This window comes from Pithys albifrons, chromosome 9 (assembly GCF_047495875.1).
Source record: "Pithys albifrons albifrons isolate INPA30051 chromosome 9, PitAlb_v1, whole genome shotgun sequence".
NCBI lineage: Eukaryota > Metazoa > Chordata > Aves > Passeriformes > Thamnophilidae > Pithys > Pithys albifrons.
In genome coordinates, this window is record NC_092466.1 from 15,980,001 (window position 1) to 15,996,150 (window position 16,150).

The 16,150-nt window shown below is 37.9% G+C and overlaps 1 protein-coding gene across 1 annotated transcript in view; it reads left to right on the plus strand.

The window, feature by feature from the left end:
- The first annotated feature begins 2,962 nt into the window (after positions 1 to 2,962).
- Positions 2,963 to 16,150, plus strand: part of LOC139675766 (adhesion G protein-coupled receptor A3-like) — a 264,407-nt gene continuing 251,219 nt past the window's right edge. The window contains exon 1 of the mRNA XM_071563839.1: positions 2,963 to 3,247. Within this exon, the coding sequence (XP_071419940.1) occupies positions 3,027 to 3,247 (221 nt within the window). The 5' untranslated portion in view covers positions 2,963 to 3,026. The remainder of the gene's footprint in view (positions 3,248 to 16,150) is intronic.

Sequence of the window (16,150 nt, forward strand, 5' to 3'; positions counted from 1 at the left end):
GATTCCTTTTTATATTGTTCATATTAATTCAGACTAATACCCTTTTAGGATTATCTTCCTAATTTAATTTACATTCCTTTTAAACACACATTCAGCCACAGGATAAAATTTCCCTCTCAAGTACTGCATATATGGACAGACCTACTAAAAATCTTTTAGACTTTTGACACTTGGCAATAAAAATGTAAAGAAAATAGCCACATCTAGTAATTTTCTTAGTCCCTTGATCTAAGGAAATTTGTCCCTCAGTTCTACAATTTAATCAAATAACTAAAGCAAGAATTTAACTGTAAATAAATATTAAGATGAGAAAATAGTTTATGTTTCAATTGAATCTCTGGTCTTGATTCTGTTGGCCAGGAAATGACTTGGCATTCTAGGACTCAAGTGTTCTTAAGTTCTGTTTGGCTTACGTGAAAAAGTAGATCAGCTCACATCACATTCTGGTTGCTGACCAAACCAAGAGAGAAAACTGTAAAGACAGATATCCTAAAGTGTGTCCCTTTTAATACACATGTGCAATAACCTTGGGTTACATTTAGAAAGATTTGAGAGAAATTGAAGGGTCCAAACCCTCACTCAGTTCTATTTAACAGTACAGACACTTAAATTCTCGAAGAATCTTTGTCTTCAACATACATGATAGACTTGTAATTCTCTTTGCACACACCAAAACCCAGCTAAGGTGCTCATGACCTATTATATGCTAATCTGTTATGTAAAGTGTCCAAAGGTACCCAAGCTGCAGGTATAGTTTGTCTAAAACTGTCTAAAACTGGCAGTTTTGGAACCCAACACAGTGCAATGTTGGCTGCTTTTCAATTCAAAATGCCACAAGGGAGTTTGGGATTATACTGCCTTTCCAAGACATGGGAAACTTAGTTGTTTGTATATCATGAGTGGGTTGAAGTTGCATCTTACAAAGTATAGGAAAATGACTAGTTAGTGCCAGCATCAAATGTTCTGCTGTGCTGGGCTGGTGACAACTGAAGCAGCACTGAGCTGTGTAGGTGCTCAGGTCCTTTATTCAATTGGACCATTTTAGGCTGTGAGATCTCAGGGCAGGAAACATCATCTGTGCTTTTAAATCATCATAAAAATTTGACATTCTTCATATTTGAAGATGACAGTAAAGAAAGGAGAAGACAGTTGAGTTTTGTGTCTTCATTTGCAGTAAGGCAAGAAAAAAAGGATCAGATTCATTGGGAAGTTGAGAGGAGTTTACTCTTATTTTTTGCCTGTAATGTTTTGAGTAAATCCTTCTCTACCTTGACTGTAGGATGTGACAAATGGCTTCAGTGTGGATGTAAACCTTCTTGTTTCTTAATAAAACAATATTTTTTTAAAACTTGCAGTATCAGTGAGTTAGGAAAAAATGTTAAAATTCTGCTAGAATATGTTTAAGGGCTGAGTTTTACTGAAAAATTCCATTCCTTCTCAGCAAGGTTAACAGTGAATGAAATGTATGCTACATCTCAATAAATGTGTATCCCTCACTAGTACTTTCAAAACCAGTATGGATGAGGAAGAATTTTTCAAAGCTAAAAAAGCATTTGCAAATTTAGGTACTATATAGAGTTTCTTTATGATAAATAACATTCTGGAACCATAGCAATGTTGAGCAGTCTCATGAAACAGCCCCTTTTGCTGCCTGCCAGTAAGTCTTACACAACTTTGCTTTTAAAAATAAAAGAGCAGAAGTTGTAATATTTATGATTCTTTAAATCAACAACTGCACAGAATAAGATTGTTCCTGAGAAAGTTCCTATTAGCCTTGAATTTCACAAGGGTGCTACCCCTTCTATCACTTATTAATAACATAGTGCTTAAAGGCTCCATTAGGTATTAGAATACAGTGATAACGGGCATCATAAATGTTCAGGACAAATCATCCCTAAGGGACTATAATACAATATTGTTTTATAAAATCCAAGTTATTTCTTAAAATAGCTTTATAGTTATGGCAGACTATTACTAACTTTGGCCTAGATCCTGCAATGAAAACATGTGTTGTGAGTCTCCATTGGGTAAGAGAAGGAAAGGAACCTGCCCTTTCAGTAAAAGGCCATTAAAAACTGAATTTCCTGTTACAAAATGGAGATTTTTTTTTCACTTTCAGCAAAAGAAAGGCTAGCTTGCAGTTGATGGTGAAAACCTACCCTAGGAATTACTAGTCATATAACAAAATACTACTGAGAATACTCCAAAGTCACAGAGTGCCATAAATGACAGACAAATACCAGTAGAAATGTGCTCACTGAAATGGATGATGGAAGTCAGTCTTTGACTACTGATCAAACCTTTGATTTAGGTCATGTCCACTGCACCATCTGAGGTGTCTGATGTCAGCTCACTGCACGGACCCTCTCCGGGGGCAGTGGCTCGGCTGTCCTGTCTCTTGGTCTACACTGACCTTTGCCCATGCCCTGAAGCTGCTTTCCCACCGCCATAGGTGCAAACAGCACTTGCCACACAGGTTTCTGAAGTGCGGTAGCAAAGGTGGCTATTTTCAAAACTAGATTCCCAACCTTGCAACATTTTTCCAGCTCCTAATTTTCTGCTCTGTGCCCCGCGCTGGTCGCGCCGCTTTGGGCTGCAGCGCATCCCTGGCGCATCGGTCCGGTTTTTCCCCCGTTCCGGACCGCCACGGCGGTCTGGCAGCTCGGCGGGCTGGCAGCACGGCGGCGCAGGTAGCGGCGGGCAGGGCGCTCCCGAGGGCTGCGGTGCTGGACCCCCGGGGGAGCGCGCCCGATGAGCGCCGACGGGAGGGGGGGCCCGCTGCGCGTCGCGGGGTCCGCCCAGCGCCGCGGCTGCACGGGCTGCGGCAGGAAAGGAGCGGCGGCTCCTCGAAGAAAGGAGGAGGAGGAAGGGGGGGTCCCTCGGAGCGGAGCGGAGCGGCAGCAGCGAGGGAGGCGGGGCGGGGTGGGCGCGGGAGGCGTGGAGGGGCCCGCGGCGCCCGCGGAGCGGCGCGGAGGGACGCGTGCCATGCGCGGCGCGGCAGCCGGCGGATCGCTCGTTGGCTCAGCATGCGCGGGCTGTGCCCCCGCCTCTGCCTGCTGGCCGCCGCGCTGGGGCTGTGCGGGGGCAGCAGGAACTGCCCCGACCTCATCGTGGACCGCTGCCTCTGCGCCGCCGAGCGCCCCAAGGGCCCCGGCCGCCCGGCCCTCCGCATCAAAGTGGTCTGCAGCGGCGGCGACTTGGTGGAAACTTTGCAGCCTGCCGTGCTGCCCAACCGCACCGTATCCCTGTGAGTACGGCCCGCGGGGCAGCGAGCACCTGGCGCGGGGCGGAAGGTGTCCCGGAGCAGAGGGGTGCGGGGGAGACGCGGGGCTCGATGGGATCCCGAGGCGCGGCCGTGTCCGCCGCTCCGGAGCAGGCAGAACCGCTCCGTGCACATCACAGCTCGGCCCTGACAGATTACAGCCCTGACCCTGCTTTTAAAAAGTCTGTGAGACTTTGGGGTTGTTTTTTTTTTCTTTCTCCTTTTGTCTTTTCTTTTCTTTTTCTTTCTTTCTTTTCTTTTTTTTTTTTTTGTTTGTTTGTTTGTTTGTTCTCAGTTTGGAAACTCCTGCTGGCGTTCGGGTCGAGCCGGGGAAGCTGTGCTTTCCCTGGTGTAAATTGCATGCTGCGTGCGGTGGTTTGGGAAATGTCAGTGGTAGCAGAACTGATGGAACTCTCTCGTCCACCTTTCCGCCGGCAACGGGACGGGCTCAGACTGTCCGGGCAATAAATAAATGGTATCGGTAATGCTGAACTGCCTTCTGGAGTGCCGTGTCATTAACATACAACTCTCTCTTGTCTCTAAATAAAGTTTGGAATTTGATGTCTCCTTTTTTAACATAAGTTTCTGCTCAACCATTTGAAATTATCCAATCTCCAATATCATTCTGAGTTGTTTGGTAGTATAAAATGACTAAGTTTGCTGTTCGCCTCTTTTTTTTTCAATTAGGAAATAGCTTATGATGTTTTGTTGCCTGTTGCACATAGCTGAACTTGAATAAATGGTATGTGTTGTAATAAGGTAGTAGACCTTTCTGTAATTGTATCAAGTACAGCTGAAAGCAATGTCCCTGTAATGCACCCAAGCAGTAATAGCTCTGTGACATTTACCCTTTAGATCATACACATATCAACAGATCTTTTACTGTTGAATTTAGTTCTGTTGACAATTCCTGCTGTGAACATCTCCACTGTTCACTGCATTTTCTTTAAGTCAACACTTTTAGGAGGCAACTGGTAAAGATAGTAATTTATAACATCTGGGGAGCTTGTGCTTGTAAATGTACAGATGTGTTGTATATGCTCCAGTTCAGTTTTAGCTATAACTGTTGAATGACTTGATGCTGATTAGCTGTGTGCTGAATATTCATTTGGGAAACTTTTGCTTATATACAGGATACAATAATTGCACTTCCTTCTCAATTTTAATAGGCTTGTTTAGAGTAAAATTACCAAGTTACTTATGAATTTGAGTTTTTACTTAGGTGATAAATTTACTGCTACTTCTGTAGTGTATGTAACTGGCTATGTTGTTAGGTCTTGGACTCACCAAAATTATGAGATGTCGACATCTTGGGCAGGCAGGAGTTATTTTTTTCTATTGGTTAAAAATTTCACACTTGGCATGTCTGTAGAGATCTTTACTCTGAAATATTGATTTACAGAGTCTTATTTAGGTTTTTAAGAAATTTTTACTGAGGTAAGGACTAGTCGAGTATATATTCACTGCAGAGAAAAGAAGCTGAATTGGAAACAGAAGTGAGAAAAGATGAACGGGGGAGGTGGTGTATTTGAAGTGGTAGGTGGGAGAATTTGCTCCCTTATGCATATGATTTAAGGCTTCAGTAGCAAACTTGATCCTATCACCCTAAACAAACACATTTCAGGTAACACTTGGTCAAAATTCATTAGAAGGGTACTGTGTTGGTTTTTTTAAAACTTAATCACAAATAGCCATTGACTTGAGAGCTGGTTAGCGGGCCTTAGTTGATATAAAACATACAAACAAATATGTGGGGTTTTTTTTTGTATTGGACAAGTATGGTACCTTGTACCACCTAAGCGTATCCTTTTCCTCTTACAGTCTCTCTGTATTTTGTTGTTGTGTGAGTTTGTTTTTTTTTTCTTTTCATTGAATAAGGGTAAATATTGAAGGTAAAAAGGAAAAAGTTTAAAATCTGTGTTAGGAGGATAGTAGTTTTCGGTAGCCGGAACATAGAAGTGACAATTTGATTGAATGTGTCAACGATTTTCCAGGAGCAACTAGTTTTGTTGAATTTACACCTGTGAGATTTGGCCAGCTGCTGAAAATAATGATAAAGAGCTCAAATATTAGCACTCTTAGATTTGTTTTTGTAGCTGCATGGGAGATGTGGGCAAAAGACAATATTCTTGTAGATGCTGCCTGCTTCCATTCAGTTTTATGGGCCCACAGAGAGAAAGAGAGCTTTCACATATGGAGCATAACCTTCTGGATTGCTTTAACAATTAAAAAACCTAGAGGTGAGTAAAGCAATGTATAGTCAGATGCAGTAATACTGTGATGAAACAATGTAATAAACAGTTTGAGGGGTTTGTGGCAGATTGCTTCATCTTCTCATATATATATTTATTATATAGGGATGCTGGTTCCCTAGTGCTGTGTTCTTCTGGAAAGCAAGAAAGCAGCCAAACTCTGTTAACTGTTGTGCAAACATGAAAGAGAAATTACTTCTACTCTATCTCATAAACCGTTAAGAGGTGAAGCTGTGCATGTGTAACATTTCATTTATGTGCTCAGGAATGTTACCTACCAGCAAATCTAGAAGTTAGAATTTGTTGGTTTAATGGTTTTTTCACCTAAGTGACCATGAACCTTGGCTGAGTTTGGCACCTTGGCAGAGTTTGACAATTTAGGCTTTTTATGGTATATGTGTACTAAAACTATTGCCGCTAAAAATACTTCTGACACATAGTGACTGAAAGCTAGTGTGAAGTCACCAAAGAAATGCTTATTCTAGACAGGTTCAGACCAATTATTTCTAGCTTGTGAGGTGGGGAAGTCTGCAGAATTTCTTTGAAATCATATGAACACTAGACCTATTCAGTACTGTCTGAATGCTCCCAATGATAAACAATCACACTAGAAATAAAAGCAAAATATAAGCTGATAAAGCAACTATTCCCTCATTTTTATTTTATATTAAAACCCAAAGCAAACAAATCCCCCTCGCCCCCTTGTTCTGGACTCTGCGTCACTATCTTTATTTAGTCTTTTACTGCTTTGGAAACAGGATTAATTTGCCTGATATGGACCAAAAGGAAAAACTTAGCTGTAGCTTCACAAAGTATTAGAATGTATCTTGTTAAAAGGGATTCTAGTCCTTATGGCTTTGCAACATGTATTTCTGTGCCTTGTATACTGGGACATGGGTGGAGAAAGGGAATTACCCACCCTCCCCCCCCCCCCCATCCCGCAAAGAATACAGCTGTTGAATCACTAATTTGTGGGATCTGCTCTCACCACTTCACTCTCGGTAGGGGTGGAAGTGTGGACCCAAAAAGGAGGAGTCATATCACTTTAGGATAATGCAGTTTTCTCATTTTAGATTTTATGGCTGAATACTTAGAAATTCTTATGTTGAATCAATATTTTACCTTATGTTTTCAACAGTGTGTTTGGGTTGTTGAAGTGTAACTCTAGAGAATAAGATTGTTTGCAATCATTTTTCTCTTCTGTGCTAACGGGAATGTTAAACTTTTGACTGAGTTGCTCAAATGTGAGCTATGGGGCAAAATTGTCTTGCTCCTTTTTTTTCAGTGTGAAAGTTCTACAGTTGAAAATTTCAGGAATTAGCAGATTACATTCTGTACTGGTTTATTCCATGTGAACTGGACAGTATATTGATACATTACTTTTTATACTTTCTTTTCTCCTGTCAAGTGGTGTTATAAACTTTATCCTTTTATGCTCAGAAGTTCTCAGTTCAATACATATTTTCATATCACTGTGCAGAGTATACTTTGAAGGTATAAATGCCATCCGTTTCTGATAGTACCATCACTATTTTTTTCCTCCATTCAATAAAAAGTCCAACATTGTTACTGAAGTTTGATATTTTTACAAATTTTACCCACAGATATACCTATGGAAATCTGTTTTAAATGTCATGCTAGAAATGAAGAAAACTTATGGTAGTGTATGGCTTATAGCAATTCTGTGTCATATAGGATTCTTAATAATTTTTATATCTATGCCTTTCTTCTGACTTTAAATTGGAGGTTGTCTCAAATTCCTCAGATTCTCAATTTCACAGTGAGGGTACATGGCTCCAGTGGTAATCCATAGCCGTAATACTTATAGAGGGGTATACATCTTCAAAGCACTTCACAAACATTAAGAAGTCTTCTGAAACCAGCATTGCCACACTCTTCTCTGTCCCAAAATTACTTTTATGTCACATTCATTTATATCATGTCTATTGGAACTTATTTAAAGTTATTATATTACTGTATTTGTTTCATGTCTCGTGTTGTCTTTTACACTCCTATATTCAGTTTAGGGTATATCAATATGGTTTATTTGATATAAGTGTCTTGTTGTAAAAATAGATCACAAAAATGTTCTTTATGTTCCAAAGAGCTTGGCATTTAAGCTAGCCAAAGCAAACAAAGCAAGACTTGAAAAAGACTGAACAAAAAATATTATTCAGTAGTTTTATTTCCACATCTTAATACTCACATATTTTTCTTTCTTGATGTGAGACCTAATATAGCATTGCTAATTTGTAAATAACTGCGTTATATTAAAGAAGGTAGGCTGATTCTTGTTATAAAGGTTTTCACAAATATTTTCACCTTGCTTAGCTTACTGTGTTCACTCAAAGACTCAAAGCGGCAGAAAAAAAAGAAAAAGAAACAGGTTTCCTGCTCCATTATTTATGTGTGTATACATATTTATACATGCTTTCTCTGGAAAAAAAAAAAAACCCAAAAAAACTGTTTGAGAAAGAAATTCCTAATATAAAGCAAACCTACATAAAATACCCCAAAGACCTAGAAGGTCTGGGACAGATGGTTGAGGAGAGCAAAATTAAGAGAAGAGAAATGTGTTAGAGATGAAGTCTTCAAATATTAGTCTAATCATGTTACGTATTCATCTAGAGTGACCTTATCATACCATAACTGAAAATACTTTATTTTTCTTCATTATTTCTGATGAGGAAATATCTGTACCTGGGTTATCTTCTCTGGGTGTGAATAGCAGACGCTATTGGTACTATGACCTCTTCCAAATTATGACTTTTTTGGATGGAACTGATGCATTGGCATTATTGGAAATGGTAACCCAGCAGGAGCGTGAAAAAATCCTGCTAAAGAAAACAGAACTCTCATAACCAATAATGGGTCTAAAATACAATACATGCTGCTTTAATAGTTGCCATATACATAACTTTCAAAGCTTATACAAGTCATGCTAAAATTTCTTTGTCTTTATTATTATTAAACTGTAAATGTCTTAAACAGTGCCATATATCCTGCTGCTTTTATGTCTTCAGTGTAACTTTTTGAGGAAAGTTACTGTAAGAGAATGGGATGAGAATATCTGGAAACAGATAAAATTATTTCACAGTATTGAACAGTTCATTAATTTGGTAATTTAATGTAGAAATCAAGTCCTTTTTTTGGCACAGACTAGAAGTTTTCAGTATTGTGATCTTACACTTACACAGAGGTAAAAGTAAACTGGTAAGGTTAGCCAGGAGAAGAATAATGCATGTGGGATGGGAGGATTTATTATAGAAGTCGATATAATCTGGTACCTATAGCAAAGTCCTAAATGAAGCTGGGGTTTTATGATATGGTATAATTTGTCAGTTGAGTAGCTACTGCCCTTGTTTGTCTTAAACAGGATGAGATTTAGTATGTGTTGGCTCTCTTACCTTCTTTTTTTCTGTTTGTTTTGTAAACTGACCTAATATTAATAAAATTGATTTAATTTTGCTTACCGAAAGATGTGCAACAGAAGTTTGTTTCTGAAGTGTATGTATTTTCATTTCTTGCAGTGAGGTGCTTTAAATGGAGTTACGTGAATTGATGCCCCTTGGGACCAAAGTACTGTCAGTCCTTGAAATGGGTTGTTCTTTAAGCATTTGAAAATGCACCTTTTTTTTTTTGAAGCCATTCTGAAACAGTTTTCTCAAAGCACATTTTTCTTTTCTTATCCCTTTTAAAATATCCTGACAGAATAATAAGACATTAGGTGAGGTGAAGAGTAGGAGTGAAATGGAGTGGTGGGTAGAGAGGTGAAGAGGGAAGGTCCAGAAGGAAGGGGTCTGAAGAATGTTATTAAAATGAAGCTCTAAAGGTTTAATATTTTATATACATTCTCCTTTTTTGTGGTCTTCAGAGGTTTAAAATCACAAATATTGTTTAAATGTTTGATGCTTTAAAACAAGTGTTGTATTAACTCTTGTGACTCTGAAAGTCCACTTAATACTTAGTCATTAACACAGACCCAGAAACTTTCTGGCAGAAATAGCCAAAGTAAACTGTATTTTTGTACACTATTTCTCCCTATTTGAGACTTTCTGTCATCACAAATTTTGCAGCTGGTTGATTCAACCATGTTCCAGATAATACATCATTACTTTCCTCACTTCTGTCTTTTGCCTTCATTTTATAATACAAAGCTGGCATAAATGAGAAAGTTAAAGGGCAGAGTATCTTTACCAAGCCAGAGCTTCTGCTCTGACAGCACACAGGAAACATACATTTGTATTCCTGCAGCTTCCACTTTGTTTATGCATATCTGAGAGTCAGAGCTTGGTGCCAGCTTGGTTTTTACTGCTTCATAATATCGATGTATGTTTTAAAGAATTGCTATTTATGCCATTGGACTTAGATTTTTGAGGAAAAATTGCCTATTGATTTTAAAGTTCCTCCCTTCCTGTGTTTCTTATAGAGCATCCAAACCATCACAGTAATAAAAGTATACAAAACACGAAAAGGTTGGGTATATGCTTCTTCAATCCACTGTAATTAACTTCGATCAATCACAAGTTTGCTGTCTAGTTCTAGACTTCTCAACTATAATTTAGCTAAAAACTCTGTATTATTTGTAATACTAACTTTTTTCTCATCTACTTTGGCACTTATGTAATACAGGGAACACAGTTTAGGCTTTGTTCTTTTTGTGGGAACATGCCATTCTTCAGCCTTCTCTTAAAATTGGTTCCAACTGTGTTTTAGTGCCTGGGACTGATTTGGGAGTATTCTGTAGGTATGGTTAATCATGAAAGCTCTGCTTTTCCAATTTTTATTATGGTCTTGCGAGTTGTTGACAGCTGCTTTTCTGTACTTAGTTGGATATCATCTTATCTGAACAGCAGTTTGTTCTGCCAATAACACAAGTACATAGAAGTTTATGGGTATTATGCTCATAGACCTATAAATCTTTGCAAAAACCTGAGATTTATCCCTACATCATATAGAATTTGGATTTGTTAATAGCTATGCATAAGTAAGCAAATTCTTTTAAGTTTGTATCTTAAGCTTTCCTTTGATGAGTGGCTGTTTTCTGAAAATGCTATTCATCAAAACTAATGAAAGTGTAAAGGCACTGGCCTGTATTCTCAGCATATATACTGTAGGCTTTGTGTAACATACAGGGAAGTTTAATGGATTTTCTGTGTTATTAAGTTATGATGATTTTCAAGTAACCTGGTAAGTTGAGGCCTCCAAATTGTGAACATTTATGATTCTCCTTGTTTATTGAAGAATTTCTGTGATTTCTTCCTTCTAATAGCAATCTGGATAATGCCTTTTCATAAAACCTTTATGTTATGGGATAGCAGTCCCCAAGAATGCATGTTTTACAGTCAAAAGTATTAATGAGGATGGTAAAGATTTTACGTGTACTCTGACTTGAAAAAAGAACAAATTGCATCATAGAATGGAAAATAAGGTTAAAACAGGTAGTAACCAAATCAAGCCTGGAAAAATTAAAGGAAAACATAATGGAAGAATTGAACACAACATTACTGCATATTACTAGTTCCCTGACAATATTAATTTTGATATTTGCATTGCAAATTAATGTGCATAGTATAAATTTCTTTGAGGGCAGAGGGGTAGAAGAAGATCATAATCTGTTTGTGAGCAACTTCATTAACAGACTGTGTTTTACAGAATTTTCACAGGAAGTATACTGACTTGTTAGGAAAGATTCCTCTAGTGGTATGTGCTAGCAATCTGGCACAACAGTAAACCTACAACAATGAAAGAGAGAGGGAGAAAAAACCAAAAAACTACAACCAATTTTGAGGTATCAAGTTTACCAGCACTCCTAAGTTACTGAATTTGTATACATTGACATGTGCCCTATTAGGGGAATCTTGCACTACTAAGAAAAATTCTCTGCCTTCCATGGACCATCCTCTGTGCTTTGTCCCATGTGTCATCATTCCCAGAACCTTTCAATTCCGCAGTTTCCTTTTTATTATTGTTGTTATTATTACTACATTGATACTTCTACCTGTTTGGGTTTTTTTTGCATCTTGTTTTTGTTCACTGTTTACATGAAAGAAAGTAAAAACCTGCCTTCTTCTCCTCAGCTCTGCTTTTCGTCCTTTGGTTTGCTCCATTTCTCTGTAGCCTCTGCACTTTCACTGCCGTGTGCTGCAGGCTCTGCTTTCAGCTCACTGTCTCCACCACTTCTTTAGTCTCGCATGACTTTCCAGTTTCTTCTATTTTTTTAAACCCTCCATTACATCTTCCCTCATCACCTTTGATCCTTGATTCATTTTATCCTTCTCATCTGAACTTGCTGAGTGGAACTGAAATAAGTGAGGGCATGGGCCCTTAGAGAGATCTGAATTAAGTCCTGGAGTTCAGCAGTGCCTGGAATTGGGGCCAGGCAGATGGATTTGATCCTATTGCACAACTTAGAAACAAGAAAAATCTTTTGAATCTCTAGCTCTGCCTCTTTAGAGTTTCTCATTAAAACTGCAGCCAGTGGAGTAGAGAGGTCTCAACGTGGTTGTGTCCAGCCGTAATTTTATATTGACCCACCAGATATGTTGCTGATGATCAGAGGGAACAGCCAAAATGATCAGAGTTGTTTTCCATCCCAGCATTTTGTATTGTTTAGAAAGGAAGAGGAAAAGCTTAATTTCCAGTTTTCTCTACACCTTTGTGGCAACATTCAAACAGTATTGCAACTGTCCTTCCAAAACTGTGAAATGTGTATAGTTCAAATAATTATAGTGATAAAGATGAAATCTTAATGTGTGCTATTGTTCTTCATGCAGGTCGTGAGCCAGAAAACTGAAGTTTTCAATATGTAAGCAAATCCAAGCTTAAGGAACTATATTAATTCCTCCTGTGACGTTAGCTAGTGTTATTTACATTGTACATTTGTCATATAGCTCTGTGTTAAATTAGATCAGGTTAGTGAACTGTACTCAGCTATGGCTGTAGCAGTTCAGAAATCTGCTAATTTTGCAGAAGACACAATTTTCCACCCATACATATCCAGTGCAGGAAGGGAAGCAGGATGAAAATGCATAAATGAAAGCCTGCTTTCCACTGGAAATAAACAATGTGTTAGTCCCTCTTTAATGAATGTCATCGTTATTAGGCTCTTGTATTGGGCATGTATTTGTGAATTATATTGTACCAAGATTTTCATCATTAGATTTTTGTTTTACTGTAGTCCCTGATGGAGTCATACATCATCTCACCTATAGCAAGGTAATTATCTGTAGAGGGAGAATAGCAAAAGTTGGTCACATTATGCTTCAGGTAACTTCAAAGTGCAATACCATGATTTTTAAAGGACTTTGTATTACATGGTGCTCAGAAGCTAGAGTTAAGCTGTGGGAGTTATGACAAGTATTCAGGTAGCTGTTAAACTGTTGGTGCATGTGAGAATAATGTCGGTACTTTGCTTCTTTACAGAGAGGTTTTGCTCCATTTTTGGTAAACAACAGGCTCTCAGAAAGTTTATCTGGGTTATAATGTGCCTGGGTTATATCATATAACAGTCTTGTGGAGGGAAGTTCCATAATTTTTATCTTGAATGGTGGGAGACTGGGTAAGAACACTAAGTTCATCCAGTGTGAGCAGTAAGCCACCTTTAGGGTTGTGGTTTTGTGTCATCCTTTCCTTTGCTTTCCTTTCCTTTCTTTAGCAATGGTGCTGATAGGGTTACATTAAGTTTTTAGGATTCGAGGACCTGTTTATTGTGGATCCCAAATACACCTGAGGAAGGGTAGAAGAGGACAACATATGAGTTATGAACATCAGAAAGTGACTTGATGTCAATCATAGGGATTTGGTATTTATCTACTTTTATGATTTAACATGTATTAAATGAATGCCATCTGCTGTTCATGTGAGATTGAGTTACCTGCCATATTTATATACTCACTAGTCCTCGTGGGGTTATACCAGGTGTTCTAGTTCTGATGTGCTTGTTTCTTTTTCAGTTTAAACTAATGAGATGTTCAGAAAAAGAGAAAGGAAATTTTCTAACGCTTTTGTCTTTTTTTCTATTTACTTTATTAATACTAATATTTACTATAATAAAAGGATGAATAAGGAAATTTCTGAGACTCAAAATGTGGGGGGAAAGCACATCAGCAGTAATTTATTGTTGTAATATTCGTAATTCTCTCCACTTTCTGCACAATTATGTGTTATAAATAACAATGTAAAGAGTCAGCAATATAGATTGATGAAGCAAAAAATAACCATAAGAGCTAAATAAATGTAATAAATCATAATTTTCTGCATGTACAGCAAATGAAGTTACTGCTGTAAAGTACTTCATGCTTATTGATTATCATTATACAACTGTTTCTAATAAACTATTATTTTTGAAACTGTTCTCATTAATTTGTGTCTGTATTTAATAACTAGTCCATTAGTAAATTGATCCATAAAATAATCTTCATAACAGTTTTACACAGTTAAACTGTAACTTGCTGATTAGGACGATATCCTTTTTTTTTTAAATAAGTAATATAACAGTATTGCTAATTGGACAAAATTATTTCCATTGAAAATATCCTCCATATTTTTTCATGTATTGTTAATAAGACTAAAGGAGTTGGTTGCCTGACTCACCGTGTATGAAAATGCTGTTGAGTTTTTGTTTTCTTTAGATAACTGAAGAAGTCAGGTCAACTATTTGGTATTGTTATTATGACTGCTTTACAAATGGAATACTTGGTTACCAAGCTATTAAATAGATGCCAAGCCTAAGTTTGGAAAAGATTAGACCAAGTATTTTTTTAATGCTAGCTTTCCAGAATGCTTCTTTAGCTGAAGCAGAGTGATTGTTTTAAACAATTAAAATCCCTCAAACAGTCATTTATTAAAGAGCACTGAAGTCAAGTTGATTTGTTTTTTGTCTCTGAAAGTTTCTGTCAAAACGATGGTATTTTATATGTTGAGTCAGTCATTCCATATGATTAGTTAGTCTGTAAGCCTTTTTGGTTGGCTGATGTTTCCTTTCTGAAACTGGATACCTATTGAAGTTTTGGAAGAAGCTTTAGTCTGAAGAACTGGGGCAGTTAAGTTTCCTGTCCTTTTTACCTGTTGCTTTGCTGTTTTATATGAATTTTCAGTTACTAATATTGTTTTGGAATAAGTAAAGATATGATAAATGGACTTTCTAAATGTTTATAGTTACAAAGCTTTTCATTTTCTGCAGTCTGGACTGTCAATAAAAATACACATGGCTGTTCTGGAGCAGGCCAAACAGTCATGATGTATCCGAGTATCGTTGTTTCCAAATTAAAAGATTTTAAAGCAGATGCCTAGGGTAGAGTAACAGTGTGCTATTTCCCACAAGGATCTTCTAGGCATTGCAACTTAGTAATAGTACCTGTGAATTCAGTTTACCAAAATGGTATGGTTTACCACAGCCTGATCCAGCCTCTCTCCAGATCCCATGCCAATTCCCTGCATTTGGAGCATCCCATGGCAAGAAGTACCACAGCTCAACTCTGTGCTGGCAGGGAATCATCCCTCGTTTATTTCTGAGTTCCAGTTTGTTTCATTCAGAGCTAAAATGGTTATCAGACTTGGGAGAATGGATCAAGTTCTGTCTTCAACGGGGGAACCTGTGGAACCCATCCCTCTGCTTTTCTCTCTTTATCATTAGTCACTGTCAGTAAGCTGAAAAGTAAGGGGTGATGAAATGTCAAGAAGTACAGTTTATTTATACTACTAATAGTATGCTTTTCTTTGTTTTCAACATTGTGGTTAACTGCATGAAATAGAACAGTGATAAAACTTTTTTTAAGAACAAAAGTCGTTTACCTTGGTCCATGGGAAAATGCCTTGGTCTTCTAGGAAAAATAAAAAAAGCTCTATTCCTGCTTTTAACATTTTGGATTACTGAGGAATGAATAAAGTATGAAGCCAGCTTTCTCATTGGTTGGCCTAGTTTTCTTGTGGCAGATTGATAGATTTTCCTGCTTCCCTCTGTATTCCAGAACAATAAGAGCATCTTCAATTTTCCTTGTGTGTTGAGGCCAATATTTGGTACTTCATTTAGTTGTTGGCACTGTGGAAAGTAGAGAGGGAAATGGCCTGACCAAGAAAAAAATATGTTAAATTGCAATAACAGCACACCAGAGAAAAAAGGTTTTGGAGGAGGTAAATGGCTTTAAAAGGTACAGAGTGCTGGTCTTTGGTACTTTTAAACTTCTTTTTTTCAGCTGTTTATTTTGTTTGGTTATTGAGGCTGGCAATGTATTTTTTTCAGGAAGACTGCAGCATGGCTCTGCTGATTGGTACCGCTTAAGCTTCATGTTTGTGTTTCGCTATATTCTATAGTTATAAAATGCTGCATAGAAGTTGAGTAGATTTTGATACTTACTAGGTATAGGTCACCACTCTATCAATTGAGACTGGAAGGAAATGAGTAAAAGAAGCTAGAGTGGAAAAATTCTCTTTTTGAGCCTCAATTTTTTTGACTGGGGGTAAAAAAGGTAAAAACATTGCCAATGTTATTTTGAACTGGATTGCACTTTTTTGTCAATCTGGAAATCTCTCTGTAATGCTTCCTCCTTGATATAGTCTCTCCCTATTATGTTTTGTAGGATCAGCATAAGGCTGATCCTATCTGAATATCTGGCCACAAAACCTGTGATTCATC